At 37.8% G+C, this 25,518-nt stretch overlaps 1 protein-coding gene across 8 annotated transcripts in view; it reads left to right on the top strand.

The window, feature by feature from the left end:
* Positions 1-25,518, top strand: part of UTRN (utrophin) — a 1,623,662-nt gene that overhangs the window by 160,544 nt on the left and 1,437,600 nt on the right. For all 8 annotated transcript variants that reach the window (XR_007470554.1, XM_049695369.1, XM_049695368.1 and 5 more), the window contains 9 exons: positions 9,159-9,272; positions 10,267-10,422; positions 14,101-14,271; positions 16,024-16,203; positions 20,043-20,177; positions 22,080-22,229; positions 23,374-23,535; positions 23,990-24,118; positions 24,788-24,961. Coding sequence is in view for 7 of the 8 variants with exons in the window: in XM_049695369.1 (XP_049551326.1) it covers positions 9,159-9,272; positions 10,267-10,422; positions 14,101-14,271; positions 16,024-16,203; positions 20,043-20,177; positions 22,080-22,229; positions 23,374-23,535; positions 23,990-24,118; positions 24,788-24,961 (1,371 nt within the window). In the remaining variant the exon portion in view is untranslated. The remainder of the gene's footprint in view (positions 1-9,158; positions 9,273-10,266; positions 10,423-14,100; positions 14,272-16,023; positions 16,204-20,042; positions 20,178-22,079; positions 22,230-23,373; positions 23,536-23,989; positions 24,119-24,787; positions 24,962-25,518) is intronic.

The raw sequence follows: 25,518 nt of genomic DNA, 5'->3' as shown, positions 1-25,518 counted from the left end.
GTTTAGGAGTTTAAGTTTATTACAGAGTAAAATAGTAACTATCAGTAACTAACTATTATTTGAGTATTTTGCATTCTTTCTGGCCCCATTTATAAATAAACTTTATTTCGTACTTAAGTTGGCATGTGTAAATCCCAACCAAAGACATACTTTTAATGTGCTGTGGAACACATTTATCTCCTTTGGCCTTGCAAAAAGGCTTCTTGGTAGAGGTCAACTGGATGGAGAGTTCCAGAGGAAAGGATAAATGTGAGGATGTAGGAGAAAGCGGTCAAAGTCCATGTCAGATGGGATAGTCAGAATTTTAACATTTCACCTGTGAGGAAGATGGAGAAGTGAAGTAGGGAAGTTTCCAAATCACCTGGTTTTCTAATAGAAAAGGTCTGGATGAAGAATGAACCAATCGCGCCCTCTTCCCTACCGCCCCCCCCCCAGTGCCTTTTACCTTGGTCTTTTGTGGGTTTTTTTCCTCCACTGATGTATCCCAGGGTATACTTCTCGTACAGTGCCTGGCACAGAGAAGGCACTCAATAATATTTTTCAGTGAATAAAATGAGGTTAGTAATAGGAGATTTAGATTTGGGGATATATATATGTGTGTGTATATGTATATATTATATATTTGGATTTGAAGATTTTACATATATATATATATATAGTTGGATTTAGATCCCAAGAGAATATATATGAGATTAAATTTATGAATATATATGAGACAAAATTTATGAAAATTATGTTTTAAAAATCAAAATCAGAGAACATGTGGTAGAAGCTGGTAGACTATACAGATCAGTGTGAAGAGATCCAGAAAGACCAGCGAGTGTGGTGATCACTGAACTTTGAGGGAAGCTCTTTGACACAGGAGTCAATGGGCAATTCCAGTTCATGACCAGGAGAATAAAGATGGCAAGAGCTCTGTGTGTGTGTGTGTGTGTGTGTGTGTGTGTGTGTGTGTGTGTGTGTGTGTGTGTGTGTGGTGGTAGTGGAAGGAAGTGGTTTAAGCTGCAGTTTTACAGTGAGATCTCATTAGAACAAACCATTAATTTTGAAGAGGAGGGTGTTTTTTTGTGGTTCAGTATTTTTGGCTCATTTAATTTTGTGAATGGATCCACTTCCCCTTGTCTGTCTTCAATTGCAATTCTTTCCAACTTTAAAAACCCAAATTACCCTTATTCATAATTAAAAATTTTTGGTTATGATCCAAGCATTCGATTGTCAGTGGTTCTCAACCAGGGGTCATTTTCCTCCCAGAAGGACATTTATTAATGTTTGGAGACATTTTTGGTTGTCACACCTGTGGGGAAGGGAGGGTGCTATTGGCACCTTAGTGGGTAGAGGCCAAGGTTACAGCGAATGCACAGGAAAACCGCCACAATGGAGGAATTTTCTGGCCCAGATGTCAGTAGTGCCAAGGTTGAGCAATGCTGGATTAAGTATTTCCCACACAGCTCATGTAGCTGTGACTTTTTGGATTATACTTACTCTTTTTTCATGAGTTTTTCACAGTTCTTTTTTGATCAAATTCAAAGATCATTGCTTTGTTTTCATATTTAAATCTGAAATGTAGTTTGGGAAATTTACAGGTGAAGATTAATCTAATGGTTAGTCTCCTTTGACTCTTAATAGTGTATTTATTTTAGGGTTAGCTGAATGCATGCCAATATTTTAATATGGAAATTAAAGTGAATAAACATTCCTCCAAAACACAAAATAGAGTCCTGTGGTGATAGTAATCCAGATTTAGGCTTTACTGGGTTGTTACTAATGTAGCAAATCCAGGCACTTAAAGTGGCCAGTTGGAGCATATGCCACATTTATTTCCATTAAAAATATCTCACTTTAAGCACCTGTGTCTAGATATTTAGTTTTTTTTTTTTTTGATTGCTTTTATTACAGTAACAGATTTGGAATGTAAATTACAAATTTTTAATTTATTTTTTGTTTCCTAACTACAAGATTGTTGATGATGTCAGTATTCCCTAATTCAACTTCTTTATTGAAATAGTTATTTCTAAAGAACATTTTTGCTCCTTTATTTGCTTTGAAGGAATTGCTTGTTACTTAATTACTCACAATTCACTTAGAAAAACTTATACTTTTCCCCCTAGAGGTAATTGCAGTGAATATTCATTTACAGGTTAAAATTGTTTTTCCTTTTTCAACGACCTGGTATCTTTTTTTTTTAGGCATTCAAGTTCTACTTCTCTTTAAGGCATGAAGTACAGTAGGTTTTTGATTCAGTGCCAATTTATGATGATGTTTCTTAGGAACAAACTTTATTTTTAAAGTACATTTTAAATTATATAAGAAATACATAAATACTGCTCACTGAAGACGTTGAATAATCGAGAAGTATTGAGAGTGAGCATTTAGAGTTCCCTTTCTTCCCCAATACCATTTCCTTTCCTGGAGGCAGCTAACATTAACAGTGATCCTTGCCGAGGTTAACATACTCAAAGTCAGGAAGAAAAGTTCCTGAGTATTACTAATTCGAATCATTTTTTCCACACGGACAGAACCAGATGATACTGGAACTCCATGAGGGATATGTAAATAGACGGTACACAAATGCATGAGTATGTATTGGAGTATCAATCCCACTACTCAAAATAATAATGCTTTTCATTGACACAGCACATTTAAACTTTGAAAGTATTTTCAGAGCTATGCAGTTACTTTTTTCCTACCATCCTACAATATTTGTCAGGTTATCTTGTTACCTGTTTATGTGCAAGTTTTAGTTTTCTGTTATTTGTTGACAAATAGTGTTTTCCTTATGTGCCTGCATTTCCTTTATCTACATGGCTGATTTCTTTTGTACAGGTAGAGGTTGGGCCAGCATTGTTATTCACAGTGTCATGCTCAAATATGTTCTTAAATTCTTCTTTTTTTATCTATTCCATGCCAAATTAATGACCTCACTTCCTGTACTTAAGAATTAAAATGTTAATTGGTGCTTTTAAAAACTCTCATGGAAAGACCTACCACTCCTTCCAGGAAGCAAAATATTTAAAAATACACAAAAAAGGTAATATTTTCACTGTTGATTTTACTGACATTACTTTCTTATGAATTATGGGGATTAAATATTATAAAATCCTAAGACGCTATTTATCACCAGCAATAATATTTTTGAATTCAGGGGCTGCAAGGGTAGGGTATTTCATATTATTTCCTTTCCTGTATTCAGTGTCCCCTGCAGGGTCGTATAACCATGAAATTGTGAAACTGTCCTCAAGGCCCGCACAAAACTCCCTTATATTGGTATTTACCAATGCTCCCTCCTCTTTGGATCGCCTCTTTAGCCCCTTCTTCTGTTTGCAGACTTTCGTGTCATCTCTTGCCCTGATAATCCCATTACCCTTTAAATCTGACTCCTGCTTGCAACCTCTCCTCTCTTGCATTCACTGTCTACACTGATGCCAGTTGTATTTCTGGAAAGGATCTGGTTGTCTTTGCCATAATAGTACAAAGTGCTCTCATGAACATCTCATAGCTCCTGCCCTTTCCTTGCCCTGGAGCCCTGTCTGCATCTTCTCCTGTGCACTGCTTCGGGTGGGGAGACAGTGTGGTGGGTCACAAAGAATACATTGGACAATTGCCTTTCTCCGGAAATGTCATTTACTTGCTAGGAATTCCAGCCTCCTCGGCTCATCCTTTAAGTGTAAGCTGCTTTTACAAGCAGTCTTTGGTCTTACTCACCATCACACCTGCAGCTAATTATTCCCTTTTCTTCTACACGTTGTTTACACCTTCACAAGAACCCTGTCTCAGGCCAGCTTTTATTTATTATGGCGAGACCTGCCTGTCTGTCCTCCCCCAGGGCATGAGCTCTTTGAGCACAGGAACCTTGTCTGGTGTACTGCAGGTAAGCGGATGTGAAAGGCTCTGCCTTGCAGGTGCCTACAGACATCATACACACGCGTCCTGTCTAATGAGGTTGGACCTATAAAATCTAAATGCCCAGTTGTCCTTGGCAGGACACCCATGTAGTCATACCTCTTCCTTCGGTTGCTGAGCAAAGACACACACTGAACACTCTGTGTTCTCACGCAGAGTGGGGAAGGGGACATGCTGGAGCTCTGAGACATGCAGAACCAGGTGTAGAAATTACTTTGGAACACATTTCAGGGTAAAAACCCAATGGTAAATATTTTCTAACAAAAATATGCAGTATAGCTGATTTAATTCTTTCTAGGTGACATGTAACTGATAGAATGATCTCATAAGAGTTTTTTTTTCTCATTCTGAATGCATTTTACTTTAATAAAGGGAATATTGGTGCTTTCTGAACCTTAATTTTAAGAACTCTGGTGGTTTCTGCTAAATAAATGTAGTAGCAAAGTCACTGTTGGCCTTCCTTACTAAGCAAGGGAACACTTTTTAGAGTGTTTTGAGGTTAATGAACATTATAAAACAAACAGAAAACCCTACTGCCTTAAAATACTGTTTTAATTCGTTTGCCTATATCTTGGGTTAGATATTGGCTGCTTAAAAAGCTGTGGACATTCCAACAGATGGGGGAGGAGCAAAATAAAATGCCAAGAATTTAGCCGTAAATGAAATCCTGGGAGGAAGTTGTGTACCTTGGAATCTTATTGTATTGAATCCAGAGTTACCAGGCTTCAGATTTCCTCTATCCCTGGCTCAGGGGCTGGGGGCTAGGAGATGGGGTGCGTGGGGTTAAAGGAATTGTTTTAATGACCTCACATTCCTTTTCTGTGACCCAGCAGCAGGTGTTGCTCATCCAAAGTGCTTACAAATCAGCACTTTTGAGCAGTGATGGTCAATGTAGCATTTTGACCCCTCCAAACAAGAGTGTTCCATACTTTGGTTTTCAAAACTACCATATTAGTCATTTTATATTTCTTTGAGAATTTATGAGTATAAATAGGAATGAGAAATGCTTACCCTAGATTAGTACTTACAGTTTGTTGTTGCATGTGAAATAATAAGAGACATTTATTTTAGAAATTTACTAGTATTTTAAAGTTTTTCGTATTGCTCTAAAAGAACTGAAGTCTCCCCAGAGAAGACAGAAAGTTAGAAATTACCCAGTTTAAATATCTCCATATATCTCTATTCCTGTATTCATTCTGCGAGTTGATGTAGATGGTGAAAAAATTAAATACTCATTATTGTGCATTGGAGCCTCCTAAGTGCATCAGCTGAGTGGGTTTTAAATGGGCAGAGGAACGCTCTTCATGTGAGCACCTTCACTTTCTTTGTAACCTCCTTGCTGTACAATTGACCTAAAGAAGAGCAGATTCTGTTTTTTTTAAAAAGCACAGGAAACATCTGCTGCAAGTGGATTGAGATAATATTTTCCTTCTAGGGAAAGAGGAGATACTAGAGGGCAGGGCAGAGCTGTCTGTCTCCTGCATTTACCTGCACACAAATGGCTGCTAGTAGTGATCTTAGGGATCTAAAAACCTTTCCCGCGCTCTGTAGCCACAGGGTAGGGATGCCTTGTGAAGCTTCTGTTATCAGGCATTTCTAGAGTTTGGGCCTTTCCTCATGTACTTGGCTTCCTTCTGCTGAGCTGAATTTAGCCGGGTCTAGTGTCATAAGCAGTAGTTCTTTCAAACAGCCACTTTTGAACAGTTATGTGATGGAACAAGCATTAATGTTGGCAGCATTTAAACACATTAAACGGATGCTTATGCAAATATGTACTCACCCTGGCTACTCATTCCTATGACGTGTCTGTTTAGGAATAGACACCAGAACCTGAAGTGGTAATTCTTTCATGGGGTTAATCTCGGTAGTAAAGCACTTGATTTTGTAGATCTGAGTAATACTAGCTACCATTTACTGCATACCTGCTCTGTACCATCTCTGTTTTTCAAAACAATCAGGCGAGGCAGTTGTTATTATTCCTGTTTTATAGGTGAGCTATGGAAGCTCCCTGAAGAGAAATTGAGAAATTAGTTTCTCAAGCCCTCATGGCCGGTAAGGTGCTGGACTACGTATTCAGACCTTGGTCTTTCTTTTCATGGAGCACACTGCCTGTCTTAGAACTCAGTGTGGTCAGGATACCTGCAGGATTTTTAGTCATGAAAACACTTTTCAGATTCCTCTCTGTTCCCTTTGTTCCTATTGAGATGATCAGTTGGTCTACGTGGTTTGTCTGTGTCTGTTGCTTCCCTCTTTCTTTCTTCTCATGTTTCACTGTAAGAGGAGGGGCAGGTGTGTGTGAATTGTGTGTTGCTCACAAGGGTCTGTATGTGTCTGAAGGAGGGAGGAAGGGGATCGATGCCATAGAATTTCCTCTCCTGTGCCAGTGATGGGGCTCACCGAGGCCGCTTGCTTCAGTCAAGGCTGATTGTGGTTAAAACCTTCTTGGAATATAATGCTTCCATATAAACTTCAAAAATTCTTGGCCCAGCAGACTATCCATTTTCCTTATTCCAAACTAGATTTAATGAATTGCCCAGTTGCACGGCAGTAATGCTGCCTTGCATTCTTAAAAAGTTCAGGCTGGAGATTAACAGTGCACAAAGTGGTAACAAGTTAAATGGACAGTTAAAAAGGCCCTTTATGAACTCTACAGATACATTCGTACTTTCTCTGTTTTTTGCACTTCTATCTTTTACACACCCCACTCCACCCTGCCCTGATCATGTCTTCCTAAGCAGTCTTCTAGGATAAGATCTGAGAATGCTGGAGCAAACCCAGAAGAAGAGATATGTCACCAGTTGAAAATATATAAGAGTAGTGTGGGTGTGTGAGAATAGTGACAGACAAGCTGAAGAACAGAGGGAAAGGAAGCTTGGGGAAAGTGTACAGTGTGACTGAAAGGGCTTTCAAAGCTTGCTTGGGAGAAGGGGAACGAGGAAGTGCTTGCACAGGGTGGTATAACATGAAAAGAGTAGACAGAAAGGCCCAGCTATAATAAGCACTTTTTGCTTCCCATGTTCATCAGAGAATGACCCTGCAAATTAGAAAGTGGAGAACGGTCATTATTGAGGGTGCATTAGAGCCTGAATTATGAGTTAGATGGAAAAACGACGCAGTCCTTCAGATGCCTAAGTCTACATCCTGAGTAGCGTGGGATTTTACCCATGATCTCAAGGTCCGATTATGCAACTTGTGAGGAAATTACTAGAAAAAAATGGAGATGGGTGAATGTCCTAAATAAGGGGGAACATTATTTTCTAGAAGCTAAAGACCTGAAGTAAGCTTGATGTCAGTTCCTGGCAAAGCTGTAAATGAATGATCAACCAGAGATCTTCCATGTGCTTAGGAAAGAATGTGCTGGTCACCAGGAGTCAGCATGGATACCACTCAAAAGCCTTGTCCGAACTCATTTCCTAAGTACTGCTTGCTTTTTTTTATTTTTTGAAGGAGGGTTACTAGATTATTAGATAATACAGATTCATAGTCTCACATTTCATGTGTGCTCATTTAGTTCAAATAATGCTGACAAACTATCATTTTGGGTAAATCTTGATATCAGCAAAGTATTTGAGAAAATCTCTTATAACCTTATCAGAAGGAAGTGGAAAGCTACTTAGATGCTAGAATTATGTTGATTCCCATGTTTTGAAAACGAAGCTAAAAGTTTGTTGGTTAATGAATGAGATGGTGTCCTCATGGGGGAATGCTCAGATAGGCACTGTAATTGGCCTTATTTTTCATCTGGAAAAAAACCCAAAACCCAACCCAAAAAAACCCAACAGAAAAAGGATAGCTCACTGTCAGATTTGCAGATAAGAGAAAGCTGGGAGGCACAGCTGATAAGAAAGTGGAGACACTAAAAATTCAAATCATTCTGTTGGCTTTTTATTGTAGTGTTAACTAGTATCGTTAACATAACAAGGCAAAATTTAATATTTATAAATATCAAGTTCTGAATTTATTACAGAAGTCAGTTAAACAATATGGGATAGGGAAAATGTACTTTTGAGGTAGTTGTGTGAATTTTGGAGTTTTAGCTAACCATAATATTATGAATAATATATATCTAAACAAATTTAAAAAAATGAAGGAAACAAAACCCAACTCTACAATAAGAAAAATAAAACTGAAAAAAATTTAGATGGCGTTTTCTGAATGTAATATCGATATGTGAAATACCAGTTAGGTTCCATCTTCGTCATTCATTGCAACATTTTAAGGATAAGAGTACTTGGTTCTCGGTGGCATATTTTAAGTACATTAAAAAGTTGATGTAATTTTCAGAGCATGTTGATCACAGTGTTGACTGCAGTATCTGGGTATCATGTACTAGAGCATCATGGAAAGAATTAGGAGTGTTTAATCACTAAAAGACTAAGGGAAGACATAGTGGCTGCCTTCCAATCTGAAGGTTATTTTTGAATAAGATAATTTATTTCCATTCCTAGGGAGGAATGAGAAGCAAATAATTGAGGAAAGTACAAGGAAACAAATTCAGCGCAATGCAAGGGAAAATAACAAATCAGACTAACCAGTGATGGATGGGGGACCTTGGAAAGAAATGACCATCACTTTACTCTAGTTTTGGAGCTTAAGTTGGACCTAATTATTTGCATTCTTCAAGGTCCAGTTCCAGTGTTACTACCTGTCTGAAGTCTCATTCTTTCTGCAAAATGTTCCCTTTCTCATTCCCCCCAGTACCACGCACAGTAACTGGATTACAGTGGGTGCTTAGTAAATGTTGAATGAAAGAATGGAGCTGGGTGGTGGACCATACTGGGTTCTTAGATAACAAGGCATCGAACCGCAGAACTAAGAAAAATCTATTGTATTCCCTCCACTGTGCTATTTATTTACTCCTGCTTTGAGTAGCCAACTTAAGGAGAGAATTGTTCTAAATTATATGAGAATGAAAGATTGTTAAGCTGATTATACCCAGAAAAGCATTTTTTACCTTTAATTTGAATTTTTAATCATAGATATTGCTCACGTTAAGCAAAATAACTTTGTTCACTGGAGAGTGTTTTGAAATTCTTAGAATGATCAGCAAGATATCACCTCATGAGGATTTTAGGCAACAATGAAGAAAATAATTATTTTCAATGTTGGAAGTTTAAAAAAGAAAGAAATAAAATAAATGAAAATGATGCTATCAGAGTTTTGAAAAGTTGCCTTTTTCCCAGTAGCAATAGATCTTGAGATGTAGTAGGTTGAATGCCACTGAGTAATATCCCCCTTTGTTATTGTGTTTGATTTAGGCTGATTCAAAAGTCATTGAGAAGTGGATGGATGGTGTGAAAGACTTCTTAATGAAAGAGCAGGCTGTCCAAGGAGATGCCGAAGGGCTACAAAGACAGCTTGACGAGAGCTCTGTGAGTTCTGCTGATCTAGGGAACCTGCTGTACTAAATAACATTTTCTTCTTCTTCTTTATTATTTGCTGCTCTTATTAAAATTGTAAGAATATGACATGACAATAAACCTAGATAAAATATCTTTCATCATAAACTTTTTTTTGACTTTATAGCTAGTCAACAAATGACTGACTTTTCATATTTCTGTTTTTGGCCATGGTTATAGAATTTAAAAAAATTTTTATTTCATATTGGAGCATAGTTGATTAATAATATTGTGTTAGTTTCAGGTGTACATCAAAGCGATTCAGTTATACATATACATATATCTGTTCTTTTTCACATTAAATTTTGGGTGTAGAACATAAGAGCAATTTTAGTTCATTAGTAGCTGCTGTTTTTTTTTCTTTTGCGGCATGTGGTCCTCTCACTGTTGTGGCCTCTCCCGTTGCGGAGCACAGGCTCCGGACGCGCAGGCTCAGCGACCATGGCTCACGGCCCAGCCGCTCCGCGGCATGTGGGATCTTCCCAGACCGGGGCACAAACCCGCGTCTCCTGAATCGGCAGGCAGACTCTCAACCACTGCGCCACCAGGGAAGCCCAGTAGCTGCTGTTTTATGTACGGTGACAATCTTAGTGTCATAATTACCAGTTGTATATCGCTCTTATTGTGCCACATGGTGAGGCTTTAAGAAAAACATATTTTACAAGTGAAGTTTGCCAGTAATACTTCTTGCATTTTATATTTGTTGAAATCATTAGGCTTCTCTAAATTAATTAAAATACTATTCCCTGCTGAGAGTCAAGTATTTCCAACCTAATTTGGTAGATGGCTATATGAAACATCCAGGTGAAATGAATTTCTTAAGACAATATTTTTTAAGTAGTTAAAAGTCCTGACTCCCAAGCAGTCTGTTCTTAAAATATTTGCAGGGATACAGGCAGACAAACTGTAATAATGGCATCTACTTATATAGGCATGAACCCAACAAGGGCTTATGTTATGTTTTCAGGCATTTGTTAATGAAATAGAAACAATTGAATCATCTCTGAAAGACATGAAAGAAATAGAAGCTAATCTTCGAAGCTCTCCAGTTGCTGGAATCAAAACCTGGATGCAAACAAAACTAGCTGACTACCAAACACAACTGGAGAAATGTAGCAAAGAGGTGAGTTTTTAAACTTCACTGCCTGTGGTTTTCAAGAGGTAGATAGTGGCTTCTCTTGACAGAGTAAACTGATGTTATAGCCCATCCAGTTTGAAAGACTGTGGTCTAGAATAACTACAGCATGGGTGGCAGGCTGGGGCCAGAATTGGGTCATGTTTTTTTAATGAAGGGAGGGTGCTCTTGTACCTTTGGCCCCTGGGTGGGAATGAGCTTGACATATTCAATAAAGAACAAGAAAGTTGTAGCTGGAATAGAATGAAGGAAGGAGTTAGCAGGTTGGAGAATGGGAAGATTCGAGGTCAGAAGGTAGGTAGAGATGGACTGTATATGGCCTTTGAAGCATAGATTTTGACTTTTATTTCAAGTATGATTTTACATAGAAGGCAGAGTCATTTGAGCAAGGAATTGATACATGATAGATCTTTTAAGATCACCCTGGCTTCCATGTGGATAATTTGCTCTGGGAAAGCAAGAATAAAAATGGGGAGAATACTTAAAGGTTATTGTAGCCTTGGGGAGAGAGAGGATGGCCCCTTGGACTAGGGAGATAGTGGTGGAAGTCATGAGAAATGTTGGGTTGCACTATATTTTGAAAGTGGAGCTGGGAGTCTAGTAATGGATTAGATATGTGATATGAGGAAAAGTGAATAGTTAATGACAGCTCAGGACTTTTGCAAAGCTTCCACTTTGTGTGAATTGTGGTGCTATTTACTGAAATGGTGAAGACTCAAGGAGAGGCTTTTGTGGGAGCAGGTGAAGTGATGCTTTCCATACTGAAAGGATTAAATTCAAGATTACGAGACATGCAAATGAGGTCTCTAGCACTTACCGCTGGCCAAGGATGCTAAGAAGGAAAGGTCAGCCAGAGGGGAAGTGCCAGGAGAGCGTGAGGCCCCAGTAGCCAAGTGGGGAGAGCTTTTCACAGTGCTCAATGCCGAGGACTGCTGAGACTAATCAGAACTGGAAAGCAAGCTTTAGACTTGACAAGATGATCGCTTTTATGGACTTTGAGAAAAGTGGTTCCAGTGGAGTGGTGGGAAAGAAAGTCACATTGGAGAATGTTGAGGAGAGGAAAGCAAATGAAGTACTGGGGCAAGTGTAACCAACCTTGAGAATTTCTCTATTCAAGGGAGCCGAGAAATGGGGTAGGTGTTGGAAGGGACATGGGGATCCAAAGAGCTATTTTTGTAATTTTTAAAAATAAGGGGTATTACTGGAAGTTTGCATGCCGAAAAGGACTTCACTTAGAAAGAGAAAATGATGCAGAAGAAATTGAGAGAAGATAATTGCTGAAGCAAAGTCTATGATTAGGCAAGAGGGGATGAGGTCCACCCTCTAAGTGAAAGAATTGCTATTAGGTAGTCCCTCTGTGGTAATGAAGGGAAGGCAACTATGTGTACAGTGGGAATATGATGTAGTTGTCTTCTGATTGCTTTTGTTTTGTTAGTGAAGTAATAGTGAGGTTGCATACAGCTGAAGTGAGTGAGAAAGGGGTAAAAAACAAGAGGAGAAAATGTGAAATGCAGGAATACCCCACAGACAGTTGTGTAGATAGTACCTAGCTCTTAATACAATGTTTTTTGTTTAATGTTGATACACGAAAATTTTATATTTGCATCCCCGAGTATTTTATTTTGTTTGCCCCCCAAATTCCTTATTTTGAACAAGTTCAAATTTAAAGAAAAGTTGAAATAATGGTTGAGAGAACGGCCATAAGCCATTCCTAAATTTGCCAGTTGTTAGTGTTTTGCCCCATTTGCCTTTTCTCTCTCTCCTCCTTCTCTCTTTACATACATACATACACACACAGGCACACACGCACATACCTTTTTTTTTGTTATATATGTAGTTTTGATAGGAAGTCGAAAATATTATGACATTTCACTCCTAAATACTTCAGCTTGCTTCTTCCATGAATGAGGACAATCTTCTACAAAACTGCAGTATCATTGTCACACTTAAGAAAATACTTTCATAATGTCATCTTATATTATAGCCAAATTCAAACTCCTTTAAGTGTGCTATAATTTGATGACATGTGCTTGAAAGAGCTGGGGTTTTTTTAGGAAGTAAATAAGGAAACTGGTTTGGAAGTGACAGTGAAGAGCAAGAAAGACAATAGCTAGATGGGTAGATAGATGCTTAGGTACATGTAGATATTTAGATCTGTGTATCTGTTTATCTACATATATACATACATACACATATGACAACATAGAATTAATTTTGGATTATTATTGTTTCAAAGTATGGGAATAAATACATGGGGAATTTTTAAGTGTCTTCAGCAAGGAGGCAGCCACCTGCTATGTAATTATCTAAAGCAGTTCTAGACTATTTTATATCATTGAGTAGTAAAAGGTTGAAGAAATTTTGGACATAGTGTTGCCAAATTTTTACTTTTCTAAGAAAGGATAGATATATAAAATCAACAAATAAAAACAGTCTATTATATGCATGATATCATGAAAGGAAAAACATCTTAATGCCAAAATGTAGAAAGTATGTAATCTCAGATAATTAATGATAATTTTCAGCTTTTCTTTTTTTGAAAAGTTTGCTACAGTGTCTTTATTCTTCTCACTTCTCTGTGGATCCATGAATATTATATAACTGACTAGTGTTTGGAAACTACTAGTAAAAAGAATTTTGGGGAAGTGGGGCCCTGAAATCTGTATTTTTTAAAAAAGTCCACTAGATCAACAAGACTTGGGAAGCAGGGCTGTGTATATTGCTGGCAGTAGACTCTCTGAGTGCCATGTGGGGCAGTGAAATCCAAGCTCCTATTTATTTAGTGCCTGTCTATTTTTATGACTGTGATCCTGTTTGGAGAGTGAAACAGGAGGGCCACTAAGTGTTCCCCCTTACTCTCGAGAGAGCCATCCTATTCCTGAACTGCCCTTTTGTCACCATCAGTGTCACAGCCAAGCAAGCCCTGGCAGGGTGACCACTACTGCGAGATCTCATTTGGGTGGGAGGTTGAAGAGTGAAGTGAGCCCTGGATGATCTGTGTGGTATGATATCTTCTCCCACAGAAGTCAGTGTGTGGTTAGAGGGATCTTTCTGAAAGATATTTTTAGGCTTCTTAAAATAGTTAAAAAAGCTATTGAACCAGATTCAGACAAATACCTATTTTCTAATGTAACTTTTTTGTATCTGTGTGGAATATACAAGTACAGTAGATTATCAAAACCAAAATTTTGTAAAGCAGTGTTGTATCAACATTTTTGATAGCAATCTTCTCTGCTTTTAAAAAGTGCAGTCTTAATGGGGAATCCTGTTAAAAAGGAAAAAATGGACATTTTGGTTGCTTCAGGGTTTTTTTCCCCATAAATAAGGTTATAGTAGATTTCCTTGAAATATATGCTTTTATGGATGTAGGTTAGAGTCCTTCAGTTGAGTATTACTCTGTCAACAGTTATGCATTTTCAGAATTATAATAGGTATTTCCAGATTAATGTCCAAAATGTGATACCAAATCCCAGTTATAATTATTGTTTTCATTACTGCTTATATTCCACAGCATCAGCACAAAATGTATACAGAGTTTCATCTGAATTTTAAACCTTAAGACTCTTTGTGGAAAGTTATTACTGTGTCTTTTGATATTAGAAACTAGAAGCTGACATTTAACTTACCAGGATTTGTTTATTCGAGTGAATGGCTTTTCCTTCCTAGATTACTCTTCAAAAAAATAGGTTGTCTGAAAGTCAGGAAAAAGTGGTGAACCTGAAAAAAGACTTGGCAGAGATGCAGGAATGGATGGCCCAAGCAGAAGAAGACTACCTGGAGAGGGATTTTGAATACAAGTCACCAGAAGAACTTGGGAGTGCTGTGGAGGAAATGAAGGTGAGGCTGGACAGTCAGGGTCAAGAGGCTTTCTATCTCCCTTCCTCCCTTTAAAATCAATCCATCAGTCAGTCATCTACCTAGCTGTAAGGCCTGATAATGTACATATAATCTTTCACAGTAAGATTTCAAGTTACAAAAAAAACAACAACAAAAAAAGGAGGGTCAGCTGCCATGATTTTGGTAGGGCTAGGAAGCTGAGAGTCCACGTGCTAACTTGGCCCGTGAGTTGAGTCTTGAGGGCCCCTGCGAAAACGTCTTACATTAGGACCTTGGTGAGCCACAGTGAGTGACTCAGAAATTTTGTGGCAGCAATTATATTCACAATGTTGTGCAACCATCACCACTATCTATTTCCAGAAATTTTCAGGAAGAATTATTTTTTGTAAAGAACAAGAGAGACTTCCCAATTAGGTTGGGGTTTATCTTTATTTCACCAGCTGTAGTCTTCCAGCTAATACATGGGGCACACATGAATACCAAAATTTTGTTGGAGCAGGTGAGAGGAGCATTAGGAATGTCGTCAAGGGATTTAATATCAGTTGGGTTCACAGGATGTATTTGCTGTAAACTTATATTTCTGTGTCAGTAGTCTTGCACACTCTCTTTTTTTATATAATAAAAGAACGGGACATCATTCCCAGTTTTCCAACACTGCTTCAAGTGTCCTTCAGTGTCGAAGCCAAAGGAGATAGTGTCTTAAAAGCGACTTTTAAAAAAATAAGAGTTGCAACTTGCCTACAAGTATAACAAAAGCAAACATCTGTGCAGATATTTTTTAAAAGGATTGTTTTTCACCAATACATTATTGTGTATGAGTCAAAATAAATAAAAAGGACTTTTATTGTAGTATTTTCACAGAAACACTTTGTTTTAGTGTAGCTTTCCTTGAAACTTTAAAAATATTCAGTATATAAGGTATTTTAAAGGTAGCCTACCATGTTAAGAACCATGTTATTTGCACTATTGACATTGTAGTTCTGTGGGGTTTTTTTGTTGTTGTTCTTGGTTTTTTTTTTAAGGTCACTAGGAATGAGAATTAAGAAAAACGAGATTAAAACTCTTGATTGGGCAACATTTTATTTTTATTCTGCCAAACAACCATTAGGATTTTAAGAAAACCACTACACTTAATTATTTTATCCCAACCTAGAGAAATTTAAAATCATTAAGTAGTAAAGAAAGCTACAAGAGAAAGTGAAAGGCTGTTTGAGGTTGATTTTCCTGAGTATGAGACTTCATCAAGCATGGAAGGAGAGTCAGGCAGGAAGCTACTTTTAGATCAGATCTTCCCAGTATAACTTTGTCATCTTTGAAATGCTGTTAATTATCAGAAGAAAATATGTTTATATTATTTTTAAAGAATACTTCTACCATGGTGCACTTCCATTTTTGCTCGACTTCCAGTGATCAATTAAAATTAATTCACTTAATTCTTATTATGGACCCAGACTTTGAAAGTACTTCCTGTCAGTACACATAATTTGGGATAACTTAGGTGTTAACAGTGCTGTTATTAAATGAAAATGTCTGCATGGGGACTGTGTACATTGGGATATATAATGAGTGAAATTTTGTAGTTAGCATTCTTATTTCGCAAGCACTCTCCGTAGGGATTACCTCATAATGTTCAGATTAGGTAGTTAGAATCATCTGGATGTTTTAATTTTGGCTCAGTTATTTTTTGAAAAAGAAAGAAATTGGTTCCTGAGACAGGGGGCCAGTTTTCAAGTTCATTCTGTCTTGGAACAGAGGGCGAAAGAGGATGTGTTGCAGAAGGAGGTGAGAGTGAAGATTCTCAAGGACAACATCAAGTTATTAGCTGCAAAAGTGCCCTCTGGTGGCCAGGAATTGACGTCTGAGCTGAATGTTGTGCTGGAGAATTACCAACTTCTCTGTAATAGAATTCGCGGAAAGTGCCACACGCTGGAGGTATGGTGTTTTTTCACTGATGCATTTCTGAGGTTCACACTCTGTAATGTACTGGCTGCTTCCATATCTTGGGAAAAAACCTCCATTTTTCTTTTCAAATACTAGAGCATAAAAGAAAAGTAGTTCTTTCATGATTGAGATAATAATAACAGTAGTAGTAATTATTAGATAATAATTTAGGTAATAGGTTGATAAAAATGAAACAGAGAAAAGAAAACTGGAGAGCAAGATCTGCCTTCAGTTAGTGGAACTTTCTTGGAAAAGTAGTTTCTTAGCTTTAGACATTTATTACGTGTGAAATCAAGGTTTTCAAGGTTTTTATATTACAGATGATCTGTAGAGTCTGTTCCAGTCCTAAAATTCTAAGACATATACTGTGAGTAACTCCTTTTTTTTTTTTTTTGCCTGGTTAGTGCACAGAGATGAATTGAGGTTTCTGTTTTAGAGCGCTGTCTAAAATTATAGGTTTTATTTAGAGTGAAAGAAAGACCAACTTGAATTTGCTGGTATTTTGCTGGACCATTTCCCCTACCCTGGCCATAGGATTTAAGATGTAGATGATTCTATGAGGTTTTTTTAAAATAAGATTAAGTTTTTGATTGTTTGCTTTTATATTAGTGTGACATTTGTCACATCTTATTGAAAAGACTTAAGAAGCCCTTCAGTTGATAGCAATTTAAATTCAGTTCAACCTAAAACAAATGATGGCATTGTGATGAATCCTAAAATGGTAATCACAACTGCAGTATTTAAACTAAATTCACTCATTACTCATTTGTTCTGAATCTATAAAATAAGTGTAATTTGGATTAGTTAATAAGAAAGCTACAAGTCAACAAAGCCTCATTCTTTAATATTAAGATATTGCCTAACTTAAAACACCTGAGGTTACTCATTTGCGAATTTAACATTCTGTGAACATAATATGTATCATTATGTATGGCTAATCTTAAGTCCCAGTAGATGATCCTGGAATTGAATTCTACTACAGTCTTGTCCATGTTTTCTTCTCTGCCTTAATCACCCATGATTTTGCTGTTTTTTTGGTTTGTTTATTTTCCTGTCTATTATAAGCCAAAGTAACTACTCACAATATGTTTAAATAATGGAGTCCCCAGGTTATCCCAAGCTAACAAGAGACCACCATGAATTCTGTGTCATTTCTTCACACTGTCTTTATGACCCAGAGGTGACAGTTTGAGAATGAGGAATGAAATATTTCAAGGTTTTAGTATTGCTTGCAGAATTACTTTAAGAATTATTTTGGAATTAGTTTGAGAGAAGAAAAGGAAAAGTGTAAGAAAACAAAGTAGATAAAAGAGAAAATATGACACCTTGATGCCTTTGAAAGGGGAAGTGATAAGAAGAAAAAAGATTTCACAGTGGAAGCATTCTTAAAATTATGTGAGGGATTACCAAGAGATCTTGGATAGAAACAGTCCAAATTTCTAAATTAGAGTAAGGATGCCTTTCTTCCAAAGAGTCCAACTTTATTACCTTGATTATTTCTAGATTCCTTTAAAATGTTTTAAATCATGAAATATTTAAAACTTATAGAAGAGTACAGATGATATTATTAACACCCATATACATATCCCTCAGCTATAACTAATGTTACATTTTGCCATATTTTTCCAGATCTTCTTTTTTCAAATAAAATTAATTGACATTACAGAACCCGTTGCCTCTTTCCCCATCTCATACCATCTCTTGATCCCTCTCTTAAAGTAATCATTATCTAGAAAGTGATGTATAATCATCCCAAACATGTTTGTATATTTTTAATATATACACTTATGTTTCAGTTATTAATTGCTGTGTAACAAACCTTGCCGAAATGTAATGGCTTACAAAAACAACCATTTATTATTTTTCATGATGCTATGGGTTGATTTGGCTTAGCTGCATGGCTCTTCTGCTCCGTGTGGTTTATGGATATTCCACTCAGGTCCACTCTCATCCACCAGGTCCCCTTCCACGTGGCCTCTCAGGTTTATGGCTTCTCTACAGCATGGCAGCTGGCTTTTAAGAGGGAGAAAGCAGAAGCTGCCAGTTCTCTTAAAGGCTAGGTCTGCACTTTGACACAGCATCATCTCTGTAGCCTTCTTTTGCTCTAAGCAAGTCACAAGGCCAGCCCACATTCAGGGGAGGAGAAGACAATTTCACCACTTCACGGGAGTAGCTGTACTAAATTTGTGGCTATTGTTAATCCAGCATAGTTCACTCTCTGGTCATAAGTTAGTTACAGTCCTTCCACATGCAAAATACTCTTACACTCTCCCAGGGACTCCTAAGGTCTTATTCAGTACAGCATCAAGCTCAAAATCCAGTATCATGCAATCTATATCAGGTGCAAATGCAAATGTGGTTCCTTGGAACAGTTTTCTTCAGGTGCAGGTGTGTGGGTGTGACACCTCTCCATCTGGCGACCTGGGCACTAAAAAGATAAGTTATCTGAACCTCATATACCCAACACAGTGGTGAGATAGGTACAGGAAAACCTCAGTGGACACTCCCATTCAAAAAAGTTGGGGCAGTGGAAGGTAAAAAGAGCAGGCACTGGCATTAGTGACTCTGAAATCTAATGCTAGTAGTTCTGAAATCTAGCCAGACACGTGTAGTCAGGGCTCCTACTCTCGAGCCAGGGACTGTTGCTTGATTAGGGGCCAGTCCTGCTTCTTGTGAGAGCTTCTCTGTAAGCCATCCCTTCCTTCCCATAAGAAATAGAGCTCTGCTTGCAGCTGAGTAGATTTCTCAGCCTGCTTTCTGCCTATAGAAATTTGGGGGACCAGACACCTCTTTTCCCTTTTAGTCTTAGCCAGGGGTCGGCAGATTACAGCCTGTGGGTCAAATCTGTTTTGTGGCCTGTTTCTGTATGGCCCAGGAGCTAAAAATTGTTTGTATATTTTTAATTTTTAAAGAGTTGTTAAAAACAGAGCAACACACACACACACACACACACACAGAAAAAATAAAGAAGAATCTGTGACAGAGACCAGATGTGGCCTGTAAAACCTAAAATATTTACTCTCTGGCCTTTTATAGAAAAAATTGCTGACCCCTGACCTGGTAAGTATTCCTCATATGGGGTGTATGCTACTAGAATGTGTCCTCTGAGCCAGTGGATCTGAAAGAGGACCAACCCAGTAGGCTCCATGCTGAACTCTGTCTTCTAAATTTATCCGTCAGATAGGCTCCTCCCATGGGGTTTGTTTCTCCCATAATTTTGCTCTTAGGAATTGGAGGATGAATCATACCCCAGCCCCCCAACTCCCCACAGGAATGAGAAATAAGTGACTACAACTAATGCAGCAATTATAGTAAAATTCCAATTTGGGTAAAAAGTTGCTCTGTTCGTATATAGACGTGTTCATATGAATTTAGAAAGAAGTTGGAAAGAGTCTGCATCAAATGGTTACACCCATTAGCTCTGAGCTGGAATAGGGTGGACCCAGGGAACCAATTTCGTATATAGCTGTTAAAAAGCATTGCAAGTCTGAGTATTTTTTTAACCTTTCTATTTAAAAACAAACTAATAATGTTTCCCTCCTGGTTTCTTCTACTAATTATATAGTTTTATTTTTGGCATTTAAACAGAGCCTTGGAATTTATCTTGGTGAAGCAGTCTGCTACCTCCCTCCAGTTGGCCTAATACAGTTAATCGAAGAATTCGATTTGATTTCACTTATTTGAAATACCAGCTACATCAGTTTCTAAAAGCCCATTTATACCTGTACCTAAACGAAATTATTCTTGACTAGACAGAATGTGCAGCAGTAGAGATGCATTGTGTCTCTAAATGGCTTCTTATCTTGTCTAACTGTTACCTGCCTGTTTAGGAGGTCTGGTCTTGTTGGATTGAACTGCTTCACTATTTGGATCTTGAGACTACCTGGCTAAACACTTTGGAAGAGCGGATGAAGAGCACAGAGGCCCTGCCTGAGAAGACAGATGCTGTCAGCGAAGCCCTGGAGGTGGGAGCCCGCGTTCTGGGTGGTTATTTTTGTTGCAATGAGGCTGAATGAGTATTCAAACAAGGAACATAATGCCTTATGCCAGCAAATACTTTCGCTTCGTTGGTAGTTTTCAGTGTAACTTGTGTTTTCTTCCATTGCCTGAAGTATTTATAACATCATGTATATTTGGGTTATTGGTGACCCACTAAACTCAGCCTTATGAGGTGGTTAGTTGTTTGCTAATTAGTACATTTTAGACTTCATAAAGCGCTCTAGTGATTTTCCAGATTGTTTTTACCAGTCCCTGGATAAAACTCTGCCTTATGTTATTAGGACAATGCTCTCTTGTTTCTTCATAAAGTTACTTTTGCTCATTAGACAAGGCAACGACTGTGTTTACAGTGGCTTCTATTCTGTTGTCTTCAGATGTGAAAATTGGAGGACAGGCTGGAGAAGGCAGTGTTGGAGGCCTGGAATCCTGTCCCCAAGCCTGAACTTGAGTTCCTTGAGGGCAAGAAATGTGCCTGAATTTTTTGTTGTTCCCCAGTTAGTTCCCCAGCACAGCCTGTGGCACATGATAACTTAATAACTGTTTCTTAAGTGGATTAAAGTGTGAGAAGAATAGATTTTCTTAAAAAAAAAAAAGAAGAGGAAGATGGTAGCTGTGCTTTTAAAACTGTAAGACTAGGATGTAGTAATTAAGTAGATGACTGGATTAAAGTTCAGAAATAAGTCAAATGTGGTACCTAAATTCCAGGAGCCAGATGCTTTTCTGGAGAAAAGATGTCATTTCTCAAATAAAATAGCAGAGTGAGAGATTCAGAGTATTAAAAAAATGTTTTGAAAGATTATTTTAAAAACACATACTTTCCTAACATGAGAGTTAATACATGTACATTCTAGAAATATGGAAAATGGAGAAAAGTATAAAGTGTAAGATAACACTTTAAAACATTTTATTGTTCTTCTTCCGAATTACTATTTTTATGTATATATGCTGGGAGGTAGTACTTTATAGTAACTGGGTCAAAGGCTTTGGAATCACCAAGTCTTTGGAGCCAAGTTAGAATCTTAGCTCTTCTTTTTACTGTGTGTGTGTTGGCAAATTACTTACCTTCTCTGAGCTTCAGTTATCCTATCTGTAATATGGGAATAATATGTAGCCATATGGTTAAATTTATGTATATATAAAGTGTGTATATAAAACAGTGCCTTGAATTTTATATATGCTATAGAAACTTTTTAGTAATATAATCAATAACAGTTTGAAATTCTTTTATTTGTATAGTATTGTTTTTTGCTTTTAAACTTTGTATCATACCATGAACATTTTCCCATGTAATTAATAATTATTGAAATTATTTTTATGGAATTGTCATATATTATCATTCATGCTGAGTTCTCAATTTTATGTGTTTATTAATACCATGAGGGGCATTTTTGTGAAATAATCTTTTTTAAAATTTATTTTATTTTATTTATTTATTTATTGGCTGCGTTGGGTCTTCGTTGCTGTGTGCGGGCTTTCTCTAGTTGCAGCGAGTGGAGCTACTCTTTGTTGCAGTGCGTGGGCTTCTCATTGTGGTGGCTTCTCTTGTTGCAGAGCATGGGCTCTAGGCACGCGGGCTTCAGTAATTGTGGCACAAGGGCTCGGTAGTTGTGGTGCACAGGCTTAGTTGCTCTGCGGCATGTGGGATCTTCCTGGACCAGGGCTCGAACCTGTGTCCCCTGCATTGGCAGGCGGATTCTTAACCACTGCGCCACCAAGGGAAGTCCCTGAATTAAACATTTTTAATCTTGTTCCTTAAGTAGATTTCTAGAAAATGGAATTACTGGTTTTAAATAAAACGAACATTTTTAGAATCCTTGATTCACTTTGCCTTGGTAAATGCATTATTTTTTGCACCTGTCCCTGTTCAGTCTCTAGAATCTGTTTTGCGACATCCAGCGGACAATCGCACCCAGATTCGGGAACTTGGCCAGACTCTGATCGATGGAGGGATCCTCGATGATATCATCAGTGAGAAACTGGAGGTGTTCAACAGTCGATATGAAGAGCTGAGTCACCTGGTAAGAACCGGGCCATGCGTAAGTGTCGATTAGATATTTATGATATGGAGCGGACCTCAGGAACTTATACCTAGGGGAAAAGTTGGTAACCAACAGGGGTGTTGAGGGCATTGAAATACTAGGTGGGGAAGAGCAGACCTTACACTTATATTATAATGCAGGCAGAACTCGATGATTTAAAAATTTGTCTTTGAGATTGTTTCTACTTATGAACTATCTAATTTCCTTTAAGGAACATATTATAGGTGTATATAAGAATAATGACTCATATTATCCTAGTAAATATTAGAGCCATCAGAGTTTGATATAAGCTGCTATTATAAAATACCAGAGTCTCTTAGATACATACTCAGAATGTATCACAACATGCATGTCCATATCAGTAAGTAGAGAAAGGAGATTGTTTTTATAGGAGAGTTGGGTGGATATTAGAAGCTTTCGAACACATATTAAAAAGTAACTATTGATGTTTAGATCATGAATAGCATCAAACTTAACCCAAAAGTTCAATAAATAGTGGCTCAACACTATGCACATCTGTAGAACTTCTTTAAACTTTGCAAAAAGAGAGATTTCCATGTTCACTCTACTCATAGATGTTTCTGTTATATTTTATATTCTTGTTTATAGATTTATTGCTGAGTCCTAAAAATACCCTAAATTTGTAATAAATGGCATATTTTTATTCTCGCCTTTATTTTAATATGGTACATAGGAAATCTTTACATTTTTCCCTTTTTATTGAAGTCTAATTGAAATATAACATTGTATTATATGTTATATGTAATATAACGTTTTGTTTTTGTGATTTTTTTAGATTCCACATATAAGTGAGGTCATACAGCATTTGTCCTTCTCTCTTATTTCACTTAGAATAGTGCCCTTAAGGGTTTTTTTGTATTTTGTCACTTTATATAGAAAGAAGTAAAAATTAGTAATTTCCTGCAAGATGCGTAAGATACTAGAAGGACCTTTTCACTTTTATCATTGCTAATTATTATTTATTGATAATGCAGGACAAAGTCTTAGAGTAGTGCTCTTATAGTATGTTGCTTTTCTTGGTGGTTAGAACATAAGGGTTTTCTTATATTCAGCTGTTTATATTTGTGCTGAGCGACTAATGGGTAAATTTTTCCCCCTGTAGGCAGAGAGCAAGCAGATTTCTTTGGAAAAGCAACTCCAGGTCCTGCGTGAAACTGACCACATGCTTCAGGTCTTGCAGGAGAGCTTGGGGGAGTTGGACAAGCAGCTCACAACGTACTTGACCGACAGGATAGATGCCTTCCAAGTTCCTCAGGAAGCCCAGGTATTGCCATGGATGTGAGGGCAGTAAGGTCGTAAAGAGAGCATGTGTAATCGCTTCCTCACCTGCAAGGGCACCAGCTCCTTCTGCCATCCCAACCGAGAGTCAGTGAGAAAGGCCGGCCTTACTTACAGGGCAGCATGTGGGTTTGGGGGTTCTCAGGGTTTTTATGTGAGATAATGGCAAATGATCACGATTTAAAAATTATAATTTTCTTAGCTATGAAACTGGGGAAATTCCCTCTTTATAAATAAGTGGCGAACATTTGAAGTGACAAATACAAAGACCTTTGTGCACAGCACACAGCAGTCCTACGATACAGATGGCCCATATTATTATTATCGCACACTTATTAAAGCATGGATAGGGGTCAATATATTCTTATCTGTTGTATGACTCTATGAAACTTAAAAAAAAAAAAAACAGACATTCTCTCCCTTTTCTAATCTCTTTGTAGAAAATCCAAGCGGAGATCTCAGCCCACGAGCTAACCCTAGAGGAGCTGAGAAGAAACACACGTTCTCAGCCTCCGACCTCCCCAGAAGGCCGGACTGCCAGAGGAGGAAGTCAGATGGATGTGCTGCAGGTGAAGGGGGAGGGCAGCTTCCTTTTACTTTTCAGCCTGTTGGGCATAAAAAGAAAATGAGAAAGAGCTGACGACTTGGATGCCTTTGGTCTTCTCTGTGATGTAAAGAGTTGGATGGGAGTGATGTGTTGAAGGTGCACTGGAAACTATTGGATCTGAGTTTTCTAGTTGAGTTGAGAAGATAGAGCAATCTAGATTTAGATGTTTGCTTTGTATAGGTTTTTCCCTTGACGCAGAGCCTCCATCTGTACTGGTATGGCTGGTACACTGGGCAGGCTGAGTGCATGGGATGCAGTACCACTTAGCCCCTCAATGGGGGATGCAGACTGACCTTCACTCTGACCTTGTGATGAAGGGCATTGTGAGTTCTAGGTTCTTGAATTGTGTTTTAAAAACAGGTAAGAAAATTAATGCAGTTTTAATTCCAGCAAGGCTAGCTTAGCCTTTCATTTTATCTCAGACTGAGACACTGAGTGTCAAGTAATTCAGGACACTGGGCTGTGCAGTCCCCCAAGGTGACTGGGCAACCTCACTAAGTTCCTTTAAAGAATGTTTTTATTGTTACTTTATTTTACAGCCTTCTAGCAGTATGTGTTATGCTAATATTGTCTGCTGAGAAAGATTATCATTCTGATGTGAATTGCTTATTATTTTCATTTCTGCAAACAGAGGAAACTTCGAGAGGTGTCCACAAAGTTCCAGCTTTTCCAGAAACCTGCTAACTTTGAACAGCGCATGCTTGACTGCAAGCGTGTGTTGGATGGTGTGAAAGCAGAACTTCATGTTCTGGATGTGAAGGATGTGGACCCTGATGTCATACAGACCCACCTGGACAAGTGTATGGTGAGGCCATTGGGTGGTTAATGTGTCCAGTGGGTTTTCCCGTCAGTGATATGGCTTCATCTAGCGCTTATGTACATGGTTTGTTCAATAATTGTCAGTCTAAAGTGTGCTAAGAATAGGAATAAATGATGAAAAATAGGTTAAAAAATTAGAAGTGTGGTCCTTTCCTCCCAGGAATTTAGAAGAGATAGGAGAGAGATAGCCTGCAGAGAGTAAAATCAATTAGTACAGTGTAATGATAAGGAAACTAGAATAAACAAGTGTATAACATGGCTACAAAAAAATGAAGAAAATACATCTTAATCACAGGATGAAGTTAGGGAGGGCTTTGGCAGGATGTGACTAATAAGCTAAATTTTAAAGGATAGATTTGAGTTAGCTAGACGAACCATACTTAGAATGGATGTCAGGAATATTGCAATATACGACACGTGTTCGCAAGGAAAGTAAAATTTTAAATTATAAAGTTTAAACCTAAAGCGTGAAAGAAGAAATTATACTTAGAATGGATGTCAGGAATATTATAGCATAAAAAACCATCCTCTAGGAAAATAAAA

The sequence above is a fragment of the Orcinus orca genome, chromosome 12 (genome assembly GCF_937001465.1).
Source record: "Orcinus orca chromosome 12, mOrcOrc1.1, whole genome shotgun sequence".
Lineage (NCBI taxonomy): Eukaryota > Metazoa > Chordata > Mammalia > Artiodactyla > Delphinidae > Orcinus > Orcinus orca.
The sequence above is the reverse complement of the archived record's forward strand: the minus strand, read 5'-3'. Positions and strand labels throughout refer to the sequence as shown.